Source organism: Marmota monax, unplaced genomic scaffold (assembly GCF_021218885.2).
Source record: "Marmota monax isolate L192 unplaced genomic scaffold, Marmota_monax_Labrador192_F-V1.1 WCK01_AAM20220418_F8-fsc00225, whole genome shotgun sequence".
In the NCBI taxonomy this organism is placed as follows: Eukaryota; Metazoa; Chordata; class Mammalia; order Rodentia; family Sciuridae; genus Marmota; species Marmota monax.
The window spans coordinates 106,559-123,799 of record NW_026694524.1 but is presented as its reverse complement, the minus strand read 5'-3'; the positions used below and the strand labels follow the sequence as shown (position 1 = coordinate 123,799).

The following is a 17,241-nucleotide window of genomic DNA, read 5'->3' as shown; positions in this document are numbered from 1 at the left end:
ATCCTACCTTCTCCAGTTTAACTGCAAAGAGGAAAGTTTGAGCAAGCAGGCTGCCAGGGCTTGGTCAGTGTTTTTTGTGTCCTTGGGGTAGATCCCTTCCCATCTGGCTCCAAGTACTCAGACACTGGGTAGGCCTTTACAAGATTCCTGGTGGTACCAGCAATGGCTTTGGTGCCTTTACTTCAGATCTCTGCTCCAGGGAGCCTGAATGGCCCTGCTGGCCTGAGGAATGTCACTGCCTTCAGACATACTGTGCAGTTTTTATGGAAGTATTTGAGAATGTCTAGAGAGGAAAAGCCTCTTTTCTGTCTCACCCTGCCCTCCTTGGCTCCACATCTGCCTGTATGCTTCTTGAGAGTGCTCAGGCTTCCTAATCTTCAAGGGGAGACCTGGCTATGGGAGCAGAGAAGTAATCATTGGTTAATGCAAGCAGGAGGAAGCTTGCCCTCACCCCCACTGGGACTGCAGACTATAGAGTTGCCATATTCTGGCTTTGGTCTTGGCTGAGCGCTCCAGACAGTTGAAGACACCAATCTGGCTGGCCACTATCACATAGGTGTCTTCCTCCATTGGTACTAGTGCCTGGTTCCTAAGGATACCACTCATAAATCTGTTCCTTTCCTTCAGGAACCAGTTTCTCTGCCCTCCTTAGAAACAAGACCCCTCATTTCTCCACTTAACTGAGTGTTGGGAATATCTCAATACATTCCTGAACCTGGCTAGGTTCCCATCACAGCCTGTCCCCACACCTGATGCCTCCTGGGCCAGCTCCTAGCCCCCAGGCACAGTATATGCCATTGACCACCTCCCTCTCATGACCATTTTTTTCCCCTTTTGTCTGCTGTGCTTGGGTGACCTCATCCTTCCATAGTTCCCATTTAGTCCTCACCAGGACACTGGGGCTAACAAGCATTTTACCTCTGGTGTCCGATTAATGGTGGTGGTAGCTGTCTAGGTCAAGTGGAGAGACTGCCACCACAAGCACCTTTCCAATATTAGTGCTCCATGTATGGCAGGCACTCCACACATCTGTCCACTGTCTCTCCTGTTACAAATGAGGCTTGCACACATGCTTTATTCCTCTCCCCCATTTAATTTTGGTACTGGGGATTGAACTCAGAGGCACTTTACTATTGAGCTATATCCCTAGCTCTTTTTAAAATTTTTGTTTTGTTTTGAGACAATCTTGCCAATTTGCTTAGGGCCTTGCTAAGTTGTAGAGGTTGGCCCCAAACTGGTGATCTTCCTGCCTCAGACTCCTGCACCCAGCTCCCCAGCCCTTTTTACAGCTCCTTGATCCCCTTGATCCCCTTGATACCTTATACCTGATACTCTGCCCTTCATCAAAACCAGCTTCTGAAGTTACCCATTAATCCTGGCTGTATATTAGTTCCTTTCCCACATACCATTTTACTATCTGTGTTTGTCTACTGTTGTACCTGCCAAATAGAAGACTAGGGGCTCAGAAGGCCCCAGTTGGGTCACTGCTGAGCCCTCTGCACCCAGCAGAGACAATGGACAGGTGGGACAAGGATGTCTCCTCTTACCTCTTCGTGAAACTAGTTGCCATTCAGACATTCAACATTTATTTAGTACCAACTATGTGCCAGGCACTGTTGCACACATTTGGGATCCAGCAGTGAATTAAAAAACAACAACATGGATGTGAGGGACTCCCTTGGAATTTTGCTTTGGCTTGGCATTCCTCAGCCCCATCTCCCTCCCTTTATTCAGATTTCAATCAGATTAGTGGTACCAACATTGAGCAATGACCAGACTTTAATTATGGGTAAGGAAATGATTTGTGAAATTTCAGAATAAAACTTTTCCTCTTAGATAATAATAATAAAGACAAAAAATCCACTCTGACCTCTGGGGACTTACATTCTGCTAGGTCGCAACCCAGAATAGCATAAGTAAATTGTTGGAAGTGGATTGGGGCTGGAAATGTGGCTCAGTGGTAGACCGGATTCCCTAGCATGTGCAAGGCCCTGGGGTCCTCCCCAGCACTGCGGATGGGGGAAAACGTTGGTGCTTTAGAAAGGTGAAGAACAGAGCCAGGTCTGGTGATATGGAGTTATGGGGATAAAGGATTTTTAAATAGGTACTTAAGGAAGTCATCCTGTGGAAGGTGACTTTGATTGAGGGATTTGGAAGAAGCGAGTGAATGAGGCATTCTGATATATGGGGCAAGGGCATTCCAGGCAAATGGAACTAACCAGTGCAAAGTCCTGGATTGTTCTTGCCTTATTCAGAAACTGAAGGAAATACGGCTGGAGTGAAAGAGAGGAAAAAGGGTAGGAGACGTCTATCCAGCGGTGGTGATTTGTCTTTGTCAATATTTCCACCCCCATCATGGCCCAGGAAGTCCTTACTAACATGAACTTTAATGAAAATCCTAACTGGTATGATCAAGGCTGCCGTTAAGGGAAGCTCAGAAGAGGCAGGGAGCCTGCTTTTGAACTGGGATGCAGTGTAAGGAAGTCCCAGAAGGCCCGCCCAAAGGCTGCCGCCCCTTGAGTTGGACTTAGGGATAGTGTAGTTTTTCCACGCAGAGAGAAGTGAAGGATTAGGTATGCCTAGCAGCGCCTGGTACACAACAGAGAACAGTAAACAGAAATAAAGCTACGGAGGGGAACTGCGGACAAGACGGAGTTGAGGTGGCTGGAAAAAGCAATTCAGAGTGCATGCGCTCCCGGGAGACAGGAGGAGGCCCCGCCCCACCCAAAGTTCCAAGCTTGCGCAGTAGTGGAGCCCGCCCATTTAAAGGTCCACCTTTCTTCTCAGCCTAGGCTCCACCCCAAGAGGTCGGAGGAGATAGGAAGGGTTAAGGGCGGGATGGTCCCCGATTGAATGTTCTTTGGACCAGTCACCTTGCGGAATATTCAGCCTGTAGTTAGGAGTACAGAACAAAAAAGAGCTTCCCCCCACCCCGGTGAAAACCAATGAGAATCGGGCAGAGGAGAAGGGGCGATTAGGAGGAAAGGAGAAGTCACGCCTCTTCAGTTCAGCCACGCCCTTCATTCTTGCTCTGCCTCACCACAGGGAACAAATCCGATTGGCTTGGAGACAACCTCAAAGGGCGGGGCTGCACACGTTCACAGTGGGAATGAGCAGTGGGGGGAGGCAGCAGGGCGGGGCTAGGCTGTCCTATCTAAGATGGTAAAAGCCAATGATTATCCAGGCCATCTCTTTTAGAAAAGTCATCTTCTCTTGAACCTTTAAAATTCCTGCCTCCCGGGGCATCTCAAGGGACTAGAACAGATTGTCTCATCTTTTTTCCTCCTTGCAAAAGTCCCGTTTGCCACCATGGGAATGTACCAAGTGAGACCGAATAGGGGTAGAGAGTGGTGACCAGCAGCCTGGCCACTGGCTGCTGTTCACCTCGGCGTTAACAAACCTCGGCAAGATCGAAACTGAGTACTAAACCTCCACATTTACCCCTGGCGCCGTTCCAGGGCCGGCGCCACATTCCCCTGTGGGCGCGCAATGGCCGTGCCCCCTCCCGCTGCGGACGCGTTTTTTGGTACAAGCAGTCAGAGGTGAGTCCCCTCCTTCCCACTTCACCCTTTCCAGCGCGTGCGTGCGCATGCGTGGAGCGCAGCGCGCGCGGCGGTTGGGCCGTTGGCTGTTCGGCCCTGGGATCCGCCGCGTCTCCGCGAGCAGTCGGCTCTGAGCCTCGAGCCGCAGTGAGCACTCGGATTCCAGCGGGCGCCAACGAGCCCGGGGGCATCGCCCACAGCGGCCAAGCTCATGGCCGGCTGAGCGGGACGCCGCCTCCGCCTCAGCCACCGCCGCCGCCGCCGCCTCCTCCTCCTCAGCCGGCGGCGGCCCGGGCCCAGCAGCCATGGCCGAAGACTACTGGGACGGGCGCCTGCGGCGAACTGGAGGAGAAGGAGGTCGCGCGGCCTCATCCTGGGCCGCCGCCCCAGGCGCCACCGCGCCGGCCCCGCGGCTCTGAGGTTGCTCGCGCGCCCCCGCCGGTGAGCGCGTCTCCAAGACCTGGGGTGGGGGCTGCTCCTTCTATAGAACCAACCCCGACACCGGGCGGCGCCCCGGGGTCTGGACTGCCAGACTGGCAGGTGCCCCCTTCCTCTAGCGAATTTCCCAGAATGCATCAGGGTGGGGGGTCATTTGTGGCCTCCCTGACCTTGGCCCCGCCCTGGGCCCGTCCTGGGTGCTGGGGATGGGAAGTGCTGTGGGTGCTAAGGGGGAGCAGGGTGACTAAAGGACCAGAGGATGTGGAAATGAGTGACAGAGTAGCTAAAGACTCAAGGTTTGGTAATGGGGGCCTGAGCTGTGCAGGGGTCGGAGCATGTAAGGTTTGAGGCCCAGTGTGTGTTAATGGAAGGGGATTGCAGGTCCCTGAGGGATCTGGGGTCTGTTTAGGGGGTAGGGTCCCGGGACAACTCTAAGGACTTGCTAGTGGAGGTTTGGGCTGCAGAGGCCCAGTATACGTTAATAGGTGACAGGGTGGTGGAGGTAACAGAAAGTGTGGCGATAAGATCAGGGCTAAGAGGCCTAGTGTGTGGTGATAAGGGTCAAGTTGGTATTAATTTTGTGTATTTGTTAATGGTGGGGCTATAGAGTGTGAGGGTCCAAGGTGTGCTCATGGAGGGACATATAATTGGAGCCCAATGTGTGCTAAAGAGGGTCATGGCCTTAAGGGTGTATGCATGTAGTAATAAAGATCTGGATAGTGTGAGGTCTGGTGTATGCCAAGGGTGTGTAATGGGGACAGGATGGTAGAAGATCTGGGCTTGTGTTAATGGGTATCAGAATTGCATATATGTGTGAAGGATGATGATGATGAGGGAAGTGTCTTAGTATGTAAGAGCTCAGCACACTAAGGGTCAAGGTGAGGTGTGAGTCCACAAAGGGAATGTGAGACTCCAGAAAGTGCAGGGTAATACTGTATATAAAGTTCTAGTGACTGACTGCTAATGTGGGTTTAAAGTCATAGAGACATGTAAATGTGTACCATCTGGGGGAGAGTCAGCCATATGAAATCTGGAATATAAGGAGTGTCAGAACATTGTAAAGACAATGTGTGTTGGTGTGGCACTGGAATATATTGAGGTTCAAGGGGAACAGTGGTAGAGCTGTGGAGGTCATCTAGTGTATAATAGGGGGAAGCAGGGCTATGAAGAGGGCGTAAGTGTGAACCAACAAGGGTTAAAACTGTGGAGGGATTGAAGCAAAGAGAAACAGAGGTCAGGAATATGTGATGGTGTAGGTGTGCCAAAGTGGATTAGAGCCATGGAGAACTGAAGTGTGTGCTAATGGGGGTCAGGGCTGAATGGAGAGCTGTGTACACTTAATGACGGTCAGACCATTACAGAACAGTGTGTTGTGTATCCCTGGGGAATAGGGCTGAGTAAGGGTTCAGGGTGTGCTAATGGGGAGGCAGGACTTGTAAGGCTATGTGTGTGCTAATAGGGGTCAGGGTGGAATGAAGGTCCAGTTTGTGCTGATGGAAGGGATAGGGTAGTAGAACGACTTGACAAGATGTATGTTAACGATGGTCATAGGTGTGAAGGGGCCTGAGTGTGGGCAAAACCAGTCAGGGATCTTCAAGGTTTACTTTGTGCTATTGAGATCTAGAGCAGTGTGAAGGTTCAGTGAGTGTTAATTCAGGTCAGCTGTAGAGTGTCCCAAGTGCATGTTAGTGTGGGCCAGAATTCTGGGGGGGGACCATACATTGATAGAGGATCGGTACTGTGAAGTGAAGGAGCTAACAGGCAACTGGGGCAGGGAGGGGCCTATGAATGTGGTGCCAAGAATTACTTAGAGGGGCTGAGCATATGCCAACGGTGTTTAGTGCAATAAGTTAGGGCTTTGAATGCTGCAGTGGAGTTAGAGAAATCATGGATGCTAATGGGAGTTAAGATGTAGTGAGACCTTCTTGAGGGTATGTGCCCATGACGGTCAGAATGAGGAGTTATATGACCATGGGAGTAATAGAGTGTAATAATAACTGTCCCCAGTGGATTGTGTGTTATGAGGTAGCAAATATCCTTCAGTATGTGAATAGTCGGAGGATAGGTGTGTGTCCTTGGGGGTCATAAAGGACATATGCCCTTTTAAAAATAGTTGTAGATGGACACAGAATCTGTATTTTATTTATTTTTATGTGGTGCTGAGGATCGAACCCAGTGCCTCACATGCTACAACTGAGCTACAACCCTAGCCCCCTGGGCATATGCCCTTTTTGGGGTAGAGTTATATGTCCAGTTTCTTGCCCCCTTCTTCACTTATTTCAAAATCTATAGGCCCACAAAACTGAAATGATAATAGTCTTGCTGCATATAAATGTTGAAGTGTCTGTTCACAGGGGCCTGCTTAGCTTCTCTAAACTCACCACTGGGAGTATTGCATGATACACAGATTTCCTACCACATCTTCCTAAAGTTTTCAAGAAATGGAACGCCATAACGTATCTAGCCCTTGAGGGTTCCAGAAGTCATGACTACTCTTGTCTCCCTCTCTGTCTTCCATTCAGCCCTACTTAGAGTTTCTCCAACCCCTCCCCCATTCCCTGTCACCACATTCAAAGCAATGGGTATCCATGCCATATGGGGACACAAGGTAGTCTTTGGGAGCTGGCCATGATTTACCTTCCTTAGCCATAGGTCCAGTGTTCAGCCTCACAGGTCAGGATTTTGTTGTCGATATCCTGGGTTCTCTGTGGATGGACCTCATCCTCTATCTGGGTCTTTCTGTTAGGCTAGACCCTCTTCCCTTCTTGAGGGCAGTGAGTTTAGCCAGACAGAAGCAGGGGTGGGAGCTGCTGAGTTAAGCACTTGATTTCAAGGTAACAGATGACCCATTTCTCTCAAATGCAGCCACAGCCTCATCCTCGACCTCCTATCTAGCTCTACTTCCCTTGGGCCCAGGGCCATCTTAGTCCCTGCTGTTAGTCCAGATGGTTCCTGGGCCAGGTCTTTCCCCCTCTTCACTGGCCCAGAGCCCAGGAGGAAGCAGAAGAAGGCCAGCTTAAACCTTTTGATGGCCCCATTCTCTCTAGCAGCCCATCTAGGTCATATTCCTGGACCAGCATCTCTGGGCCACCTTTTTTTGGGTTGTTCATGAGTAGCAGGGACTCAACCACCTCAGCAGAGGTTGGTCCTATGTGATCATTTGTTTCTGTCATATGTATGCTTTCTGTGTCAGTAACTATTTCAGGTCCTCAGGATATATGTGAGACCAAAACAGACAGAAATCTATCCTGTTGGTGCTACTATCTAGTTGTGGTGAGGAGATAGACAGTAAAGAGCAAAGAGACCAATAAATAGATGGTGTCATTTCTAAGGAGATAATAAGTGCTGGGTGATCTACTTCAGGATGGTTGAGATTTTTAAATAGGGTTATTCATAGAGGTCTCATGAAGAAGGCGACATTTGAGCAATGAAATGAAGTGGGTGGGGAGTGAGCTATTTTACATTCTGCATGAAGGGTGTCCTAGGTATCAGGAACAACCAGTGCAAAGGCCCTGAGGTAGGACTGCTGAGTGTAGTTGTACGATGACAACCGGGAATGGTCAAGGGGGAGGTGAGGCCAGAGAGGTAACAGGGGCAAATGAGATAAGGGCCACATTGAGGACTGGGGCGTTAATTTGGGGGGTGATAAAGAAAATGTACGTTGTCTAGTAGAGGGAAAAAAGTGACTTGGCTTGTGAAAATCTGAGATGGACACTGTGGGTCCCAACTGGATTGAACCTTTCCAGCAGCTCTGAGGACAACTAGGGTATACTGAGATGGCCCCTCCCAACACCACACAGTGGTTGGGTCTGGACAGGAACTCCGCACCCCCTATCTGGGTAGAGCAGTGGGGTAGTCCACTAGTCACCATGACAATGGTTGCTGGGGGAGGCCTGAGAGTCCTTGTAGCCACAGGGAGCATTCTGCCTTGGCAGTTGGGGGCGATGTGGGGCTGGTGCCAGCAGAACATGCCATTCTATGGGCGCGCCCGGGGCTGTGTCACTGGTCCCTCAGTTCTGGGCGAGCCCCTTGTCCCACCTGTGGCTGGGTCCATCACTACCGCTGCACCTGAGATTGCCTGCTGTAGAGCCCTCTGCTCCCACAGTGAGGTTGCCACCGTGGAGACCAACAATCTACTGGGTGGGCCCTTGCCCTCAGCCAGCCACCTAATTCTGAGTACCCAGGTGGGCTACTTAGGAGTGTTTATATCAGTACTCCCAATAGGTTGTCATAGGTTTTAGTGTGCCCATGGTAGTCAAGCAAATGCTAATGTGGGACCCATTTCTATTCATGTCCCCTGCTCAGGTCGCCATGGATCGGATGAAGAAGATCAAACGGCAGCTGTCAATGACACTCCGAGGGGGCAGAGGCATAGATAAGACCAATGGTGCCCCTGAGCAGATAGGTCTGGATGAGAGTGGTGGTGGTGGTGGCAGCGACCTTGGAGAGGCTCCAACACGTGCTGCCCCTGGGGAACCTCGCTCTGGACGGGGCCCACTTAGCTCTGCACCAGGTTAGTCCACTGACTACTACTTCTCCTTGCTCCCAGTCCCCAGGTGCTGTCTCCCAGCCAAATTCCTCTTAGACTTGTGTTATTTTCATTTTCCTTTCTTTTTCTCCCTTTCCCTACAATTCTTTCTTAACATACTGTCTGTCTTTCCATTGGTGCTCCTTTCCTTGGCTTTGTGTCCATGCTCCACGGGAAAGGGTACCTTGCCTATTAGAGTTGCCCCAAGACTCCCTCTGCCCTTCTGCACTCTGTGATATGATAGCCCTAAGGCCTCTTGGCACTCTGCCAGCCCCGGGGCCTGCCTTCCTAGGGCCTTTGGTTACCTCTGCTGCCACGGGCCTTCTGGCCCTGGGCCAGCCGCAGTCTCCGCTCATCCCTGGAATGAGGTGCTCCACTAGGTGACTACTTTTGCCTGTCATCCCCCCACACACCCTTTCAACCTCTTCTAGGCCCACCTGGGCTTCCCTGGGCTCCACTACCTTGTCCCTGAGGGACTCAAGGCTGTTTCCTGGGGCCATGTGCATACATGGGAATGATGAGGGAATGTGTTGTGTGTGTGAGGGGGGTGTTCTTGACCCCACCTGGCCTGCCTTCCCCCATCCCTACCACCAGAGATTGTGCACGAGGACTTGAAGATGGGGTCAGATGGGGAGAGTGACCAGGCTTCAGCCACATCCTCGGATGAGGTGCAGTCTCCAGTGAGAGTGCGCATGCGCAACCATCCCCCACGCAAGATCTCCACTGAGGTGCTTAACCCCCGTCTTGGTGATGGAGGAGCTGGAAAAGGGGTTGGGTCTGGGGAAGTAGAACTCATGGTCCTGTTTTTCCCTTGTCTTGCCTGCTAGGACATCAACAAGCGCCTGTCACTCCCAGCCGACATCCGGCTGCCCGAGGGCTACCTTGAGAAGCTGACCCTCAATAGCCCCATCTTTGACAAGCCCCTCAGCCGCCGCCTCCGCCGCGTCAGCCTGGTGAGCACCTTCTCTTCCTGCTCTCTCCTCCTCTTGCTCCTCTCCTAATGCCATCCCTTGGGCCTGCTTCAACCTGCCTCCTTCATCCCACAGTCTGAGATCGGCTTTGGGAAACTGGAGACCTACATCAAGTTGGACAAGCTGGGTGAGGTGAGAGACGGCCAAGAGAACTATGGTGGGGATGGAGGTCAGTAGAAACTCCCTGCAGCCTCATAGCACCTCTCGTCACACTTCCTTACACCCCAGGGTACCTATGCCACCGTCTACAAAGGCAAAAGCAAGCTCACAGACAACCTTGTGGCACTAAAGGAAATCAGACTGGAACATGAAGAGGGGGCACCTTGCACCGCCATCCGGGAAGGTACAGACCCCATCTCATATGGGGGTTATTCCCCATGGCACACAAACATTCCATGGTGAGGATAAAAACTAGAGGTTCTGGGAAACCTTTCTCAATGCTCTGGACTTCCTGAGAATGCCCATCACCCACATATCCAGGTATTAGAGTAACCAGGAATCTGTAAATGAACCAGGGAAGGTGAATGAATTGCAAACCATGGTGCCTGCTTTGGTTCTGAGAGTACCCCTTAAAGTGTTCAGAATAGCACCTGGAATGGATTTGCGTTGTATAGAAAGTAAGCATGAAGACTGGGGATGTGGCTCAAGCAGTAGCGTGCTTGCCTGGCATGCGCGGGGTGCTGGGTTCGATCCTCAGCACCACATACAAATAAAATAAAGATGTTGTGTCCACTGAAAACTAAAAAATAAATATTAAAAAATTCTCCCTCCCCCCCCCTAAAAAAAAAAGAAAGTAAGAAAGTAAGCATGAAAACTCAGTTTCACACTGTGCCACAGGCCTGTATACTGAGGATTGGAGCAACTCCCCTTCCCAGAAACCAAAATCAGACTGTAAAAACCTAGTATCTTATGAACCTGGTGCAGCAATCCAAGGTTCTTGTTTCGTACATGTCTCTGCGCTTTATTTTCCACATTTGGAACATGGAGGCACCTTCCTGGCATAGGGTGGGTTAGAGCCAGTTGCTGTGAGATGTTACCTCATGGGGAAAGAAAGAAATGCGGGGCTTATCCCTATCTGGTCCATGTCCTCACCTTTGTCCTGAGAATGGGACTCTGACTCTTGCTCCATCTCATTCCCATGCTTCCTGCAGTGTCCCTGCTCAAGGACCTCAAGCATGCCAACATTGTTACACTACATGACATTATCCACACGGAGAAGTCCCTCACCCTTGTCTTTGAGTACCTGGTAAGGTTGGGTGGCAGTGGGTCCTGGAGGGAGGTGGGGAGATGGCCAAGAGCTTCTGGATGTGATGCTGTTCCTGTATTGCCTCTTTTCTCCTCAGGACAAGGACCTGAAGCAGTACCTGGATGACTGTGGGAATGTCATCAACATGCACAACGTGAAAGTGGGTGTGGGGCAAGAAGCAGGGACAGGAGGGGGATTCCACCCACTCACTCCACTGCACCCCCAAAATCTTCCAGAAGTGGCCATTCCCATTTGACTTTTTTTGCTGGGAATGCTTGACATTGGGTGCCTGTCCTCTTTTGTTTAACAAAGCTCTGGGCTCAATGTGTTTGGGAGGGAGCAGTTCCTGCCTGCTGGGGGTTGGGCTGGTGGATATCCTTTGACCTCTGCCTGTCATTCCTGGGTTCCCAGCTGTTCCTGTTCCAGCTGCTCCGTGGCCTGGCCTACTGCCACCGGCAGAAGGTGCTACACCGAGACCTCAAGCCCCAGAACCTGCTCATCAACGAGAGGGGAGAACTCAAGCTGGCTGACTTTGGTACCACCAGCCTCCCCCTTCTTCCTCTCTTTCCCGCAGCCTTATTCTCCCACCACTCCCCTTCCCCATGGCCACTTAGTCTCATTTCCCATCAGCCTTTCTAAACTTTGCCTAGGACACCCTCTACCCACTGCCCGTGATCTCCTTATTCCAGCTGCCCCTTCTCTTTGCTGCCCAGGCCTGGCCCGTGCCAAGTCAATCCCAACGAAGACATACTCAAATGAAGTGGTGACACTGTGGTACCGGCCCCCTGACATCCTTCTCGGTTCCACGGACTACTCCACCCAGATTGACATGTGGTGAGGAGAGGTGGAAGTATAGCAGGGCCAGGTGGTGAAGGGGGTGGCTATTGCAGCCACGCCACCCAGCCAACTGCCTCCCTGTTCACTGTGCCCTCCCTGCCCAGGGGTGTGGGCTGTATCTTCTATGAGATGGCCACAGGCCGGCCCCTCTTCCCGGGCTCCACGGTGGAGGAGCAGCTGCACTTCATCTTCCGCATCTTGGGTGAGGAATGCATAGGCCCTAGGAGCTATGGGCACATGAAGGGAGGATATGAGATGTTTGGAATCAAACAACTCCTCCCTGTTAGGAACCCCAACTGAGGAGACATGGCCAGGCATCCTGTCTAATGAGGAGTTCAAGACATACAACTACCCCAAGTACCGAGCTGAGGCCCTTTTGAGCCACGCACCCCGGTGAGGCTGGTGGGTGGGGTGGGCATTAGGGACCAGAGTGTCCAAACTCAATGTAAAACAGATTCCCTTGTCCTTGTGGTAGACTTGATAGCGATGGGGCTGACCTCCTCACCAAGCTGCTACAGGTGAGACCATTTTCCTGAACCAGTCTTAGGGGTGGGGAGGTTCCAGATATGGGGACACAATGACCCCCAGGGGCTCTGAGGCTGGCAGGAAGGAGAGACCTTCTCATTGAAAATACTAATGCACCTACTTCCCCCCAACTCAGTTTGAGGGTCGCAATCGGATCTCCGCAGAGGATGCCATGAAACATCCATTCTTTCTCAGCCTGGGAGAGCGGATCCACAAACTTCCTGACAGTAAGTAGAGTTGGAGAATGGATGAACTGGGGCAGGGATTGTGGGGAACAAGACTCCTTGGGACAGCTGAGCTGGTTGTGAGGGTTCTAGCTGTGCCATCTCTAAAGAGACATCTTTGTTCATACAGTATAATGGGTTGTATTTACTAAAATATTTTTTTGGTTTTCAGTTCCTTTACCTTTCACAAAAATTTTCAAACATACAGTACATAAAAGACATTTCCTGGGCTGGGGATGTGGCTCAAGCGGTAGCGCGCTCGCCTGGCATGCGTGCGGCCCGGGTTCGATCCTCAGCACCACATACAAACAAAGATGTTGTGCCTGCCGAAAACTAAAATAAATAAATAAATAAATAAATAAATATGAAAAAAAAAGACATTTCCTTATATATGTGCTAAAAAATGCACAAAGCTTAACTGTACAATGCAGTTAATTTTCACATACTAAGCACACCCATGTAGCCAACACACAAGTCAAGAAATGAAGATAGAAGCTTCCCTTGAGCTCCCTCACATCATCTTGGTTATTCCAGGCCCATTGTTGTTTTTGTTTGTTTGTGGTATTGGGGTTGAAACCGTGGGCAATTTGCCACTGAGTTTCATCCTCAGCCCTTTTTAAAATTTTGAGACAGAGTCTCATCAAGTTGCCCAGGCTGACCTTGAACTTGCCATCTTCCTGCTTCAGCCTCCCAAGTAAGAGTAGCTGAGGTAATCAGCAGGACCATTTTTAATGCCACTTTTTAAAAATAAGAAAATTCATTTAACCCAATAAATGCTTGTTAACCTTTGCTGAGCATGGTAGCGCACCCAACTACTTGGGAGACCGAGGCAAGAAGATGGCAAAATGTTATAAACAATAATAAAAATAAAAAGGGCTGGAGATGTAGCTCAGTAGAGTATTCTTGGTTTCAATCCCCAATACTGCCAAAAAACAAAAACAGAAACAAAAAATATAATATGATGAGTTCACACAAGTACTATAACAATTCATCAACTCAGCTAATGTGGTTTTCTCTACTTCCCTCTGATTATTTTGAATCAAATCCAATCCCATAGATATATATTCATCCTTAAATAATTTGGGCATATTTATCTATGAACAATTTTTTTAGAAAATGTTATCTTACCTAAAACAATTGGCCCACTGGGTTAAATCATATATAAAAAATGCAGGACGTTATGGCACACACCTGTAATCCCAGTGGTTACCGAGGCTGAGATAGGAGGATCACAAGTTCAAGGACAGCCTCAGTAAAATAAAAATAAAAAGGTCTGTGAATGTAGCTCAGTGGTAAAGGGTCCCTGAGCTCAATCCCCATTATCAAAATAATGGTTTAAATCAGATTCTAAAATACCATCCATGACCTGGACTTAACAGGTAGTCATTGCAATACCATTATCACTCTTGAAAATAACTTCTTTGTAACATGCAATAATCCACATCCCATATTCTATAGTTGTAGCTGGTTTGTGTGTGGAATTATTTGATGAATGAAAGGCCTCTTGAAAAATAGGCAACTTAGAGCTAGGGTTGTAGCTCAGTGGTTGACCACATGCATGAGGCACTGGATTCTATTCTCAGCACCATACATACATACATACATACATACATAAAATATTGTGTCCATCTACAACTAAAATATTTTTTTAAAAATGGGCAACTTGGTCTAATTCCTTCAGTGGGACCATACAGGGGCTGGTCTTGGATGGCCCCATGGGTTTTCCCTTACATAGGTGTCTCTTCCACCCACAGCTACTTCCATATTTGCACTAAAGGAGATCCAGCTACAAAAGGAGGCCAATCTTCGGTCCTCATCAATGCCTGACTCAGGTAGGTGTGGCACCTCCCTTGTCCCTGCCCCTGCCCCACCCACCTACCTGCTTGCCCACCAACAGCCATCTGCTCTGCTTTCCCCTGCAGGCAGGCCAGCTTTCCGTGTGGTGGACACCGAGTTCTAAGCCAAGTTCTAAGCCACAGACCGAGGTCCCAGCAGGCAGCGGCTGGAGGGATGCCACACCCCTCACAGGGCAGACCCCAACTGTATCCTCCCTGCTTGCTGCCTGCCTACCTGCCTGAGCCACACTCACCTGCCCACTTGTCCCCTGCCACCTGCCCAAACACCCAACCATTGGCCTGTCAACCCACCCATTGGCCTGTCTGCTGGGTGCTAACAAAGCTCTCATCACTCCTTTGCTTGGTCTGTCTGTCTGTCTCTCTTTCTCTGTCTCGGTAGTTGCCGGCGGACAGCATGGCCGTGCCAGCCTCCCACACTGAGGCCAGGCCTACCCCTCCTCATCATATCCTCTCCCAGGACCACTACCCCATGGCCAGCCAGGGGTCTGGAGCTAGCCCAGGCTGGGGCTCTTGACTCAGACAAGAAGGTGGCGATGCCTTGGGTCTGAGGCATTCTCTACCTGCTTTCCTGCCTGCCCCATCTGCCTCATGTTGTGTGGGCCTTTTGTTTGTTTGTTTGTTTGTTTCATTCATTGTTTATTTTTTAATTATTTTAAATGAGGTTTTCATTTTTTTAAATGCAATATCTCTGTATACAGACTGGCTGGGCCCCACCCCCTGTGTGAGGCCCTCCCACAGTATTTTGTGCAATGAAGCCCCACTCCCAGCCTTTCAGAGAGGCAGGGACACAGCCCCTATTTGGAACCCTGACCATCACCAGACCCTGGGATCGGCTATGGGAAAGCATGCCTCGGCCACTCGCCTTCCTCCCTTGCCTGCCATTCCCAGCTGCAGGGGGATCTGTAAATTGCTGGAGACTCTGGGAGATGGACAAGTTGTGGGGGGAGATCCCACTCTTTCCCTCCTACAGTCCTGTAGCCGGACCTCCTTCCTTCTCAGGGTCTCCCCAGCCCAGCCCAGCCCTCCTGCCCTGTCTCACTCGGTGCTGTTGAGTAGGGGCCCTGCCAGGAAGGAACTGACCAACTTAGCCAGGAGCCATAGTGTGTATACATGCATAAGCAGGGACAGAGGGACACATGGGGGGTTTGTGCCCAGTTGTTGCTCCCTAACCCCTGGGAGGGTGAGACAGGGCAGGGACAGTCTCCAGGGTCATCCCTGGATGGGTGGTTACCTCCCCTTCCTCTACCCTAAGCCCTTGGGGCCCTTAAACGGGGTGGGAGGGCAAGGGTGGGAGCCTTCCTAATGGGATTTGGGGGGTTGGGTTCCCGAATGCACCATAATCGCTGTATGAAATATTAAAAAGTTTAAAGTGAAAAGCCTGATTGCAAATCCCTGTAAAGGGGTGGGGGCTCAAGCTGGGGTGATTTCTAGAAACTTGGAGAATTCATACCTGGTCCCCATCATCTAGGAGAGCATTGGGAGTAGGCCAGGGACATGGTGTGATTATGAACAAGACCTGATAGATTGTACATATAATGGTGAACATCCAATTGAAGCAGGAAGGGCAGGCTGAAGAGTGTTGATGGGCTGAGAATCAAGCAGAGAGGAGTTAGATATATCCAGCAATAAGAGCCTGACAGGGTAGAGGCAGGGGCTGTAGAGAAGCTGTTTGAAGGACACTGAAAGCCCCAGGGTGTAGGGATGAAGCAAAGAGGCCCAGTGTGACCACCACATATCTGACCAGGACTGATTGGAGAAGAAATGAGATAAGGTTAGATTTTGGACTTCTGAGTAGGTAGAGGAAGAATCCTTTAATACATGGATTAAGTTCAGGAGTGGGATCACAGAGCTGGAAGTTTTGGATTACTGGTGTCCAAGAAGTAGTGGAAACCATGGGCATGGGTGAGGCGATCTTGGGAAGAGGTCCCAGACTGGGACTTACCCTCATGTGGGGATAGTTGAGGTTTTAATTTACTCAAAGTTTTTTCTGTCCTGTAAATTCTAGCTCACATCTCCTGAATCAAGAATAGACAACAGGCTGAAGTGGTGAGGTGCGCAGGGCAGGCAAATGCTGCAAGTAATTGTAAGCCTAATTAAGTGGCTTTTTCTTGAAACCCAGTGGTGGTAACCTGAAGACCTCCAATCACACCACTGTGTCCTTGTATGCATTTTGATGGTATTTCAACTTGTAGTTTCATGGTGCCATAGTGGCTGCCATGTCCCCAGAGATGGGAATGCAAGCCTGGAAAACAGGACACCCTGTTTTCTTGTAACAGGGCTGGAAATTTCACAAGCTCCTCAGCAGATTTCCTGTGCTATCCATCTCTTAGGTAGAATCAGGAGATATGGGCCACCTATGGCAGCAAGAGAGGCTGGAAAAATGAGGACTTTGCAAAGGGGGATGAGATTGCCAGGCCAGACATAAGAGAACTGGAATTCACCCAATTGCTCTAGGAATCCGTAGGGTTATTGGTATGAGCAGAATCTGGTTTCGGAAAGGTGAAGAAACCAAGACTAGGGCTGGGGATGTAGCTCAGTGATAGCATGTACCAGGCCATGGGTTCAACTCCCAGTATCTCAAAAAAAACAAAAGTCTAGGGCTGGGAAGGAAGGCTTCTTGGATTTACCTGGTTGCCCAGGTAAATGGGAAGGGACAGTTTGCAGAGGGGCAAATTAAGTGAATTTGACAAGATTCAGTTGGGCTTGAAGAGCAGTTCTTTGTCATGTGTCAGATCCAACTCAAATGCCACTTTCTTTGGGGGCCCCAAGTGAAAGAAGTGCTTTTTCCCCTACAGGGCTTACACAACCCTCAGGGTATTGTGACCCCTTATCTGTGGCATGTCTGGTTTGGGGGCTGGAATTATGTATGAGTTACAGAGATTAATCTCTGTCTCACAGAGGTTAACTGAAAATGAAATAAATTATGAGGTTGTGTGTGGGTGAGGAGGATTGAAATTGTGCAAGGAGACAGACATGTATGGATATGGGCCTAGGAATGTGTAAAAGCAAGGTTTTTGCCTGTGGTAAATCGGTAATAGTAGCGAAGGAAGTCACTGAAACAGTCCTGGAATCTT

General features: G+C 50.0%; 1 protein-coding gene across 2 annotated transcripts; it reads left to right on the top strand.

The window, feature by feature from the left end:
- The first annotated feature begins 3,603 nt into the window (after positions 1-3,603).
- On the top strand, positions 3,604-15,480 carry Cdk16 (cyclin dependent kinase 16). 2 transcript variants are annotated; one of them, XM_046420206.2, is made up of 16 exons: positions 3,604-3,983; positions 8,286-8,493; positions 9,103-9,236; positions 9,336-9,461; positions 9,555-9,611; positions 9,708-9,822; positions 10,631-10,725; positions 10,823-10,885; positions 11,137-11,260; positions 11,439-11,559; positions 11,667-11,764; positions 11,850-11,955; positions 12,038-12,080; positions 12,224-12,314; positions 14,066-14,143; positions 14,547-15,480. In XM_046420206.2, the coding sequence occupies exons 2-16, from the start codon at positions 8,292-8,294 to the stop codon at positions 14,585-14,587; spliced, it is 1,494 nt and encodes a 497-aa protein (XP_046276162.1). In that variant the 5' UTR covers positions 3,604-3,983; positions 8,286-8,291; the 3' UTR covers positions 14,588-15,480. The 2 variants fall into 2 exon arrangements, with proteins under 2 accessions (XP_046276162.1, XP_046276163.1); XM_046420207.2 differs by lacking the exon at positions 14,547-15,480 and adding an exon at positions 14,234-14,505 and having other exon boundaries at positions 3,605-3,983.
- The last annotated feature ends 1,761 nt before the right edge of the window (positions 15,481-17,241 follow it).

What these genes read in the sequence shown, in the direction of transcription:
- Cdk16 (XM_046420206.2), top strand. Translation starts at nt 8,292, where the DNA reads ATGGATCGGATGAAGAAGATCAAACGGCAGCTGTCAATGACACTCCGA. An exon ending in CACGCAAGATCTCCACTGAG is followed by an intron (nt 9,237 to 9,335) that starts GTGCTTAACCCC and finishes CTTGCCTGCTAG; the next exon opens with GACATCAACAAGCGCCTGTC. An exon ending in CTTCATCTTCCGCATCTTGG is followed by an intron (nt 11,765 to 11,849) that starts GTGAGGAATGCA and finishes CCTCCCTGTTAG; the next exon opens with GAACCCCAACTGAGGAGACA.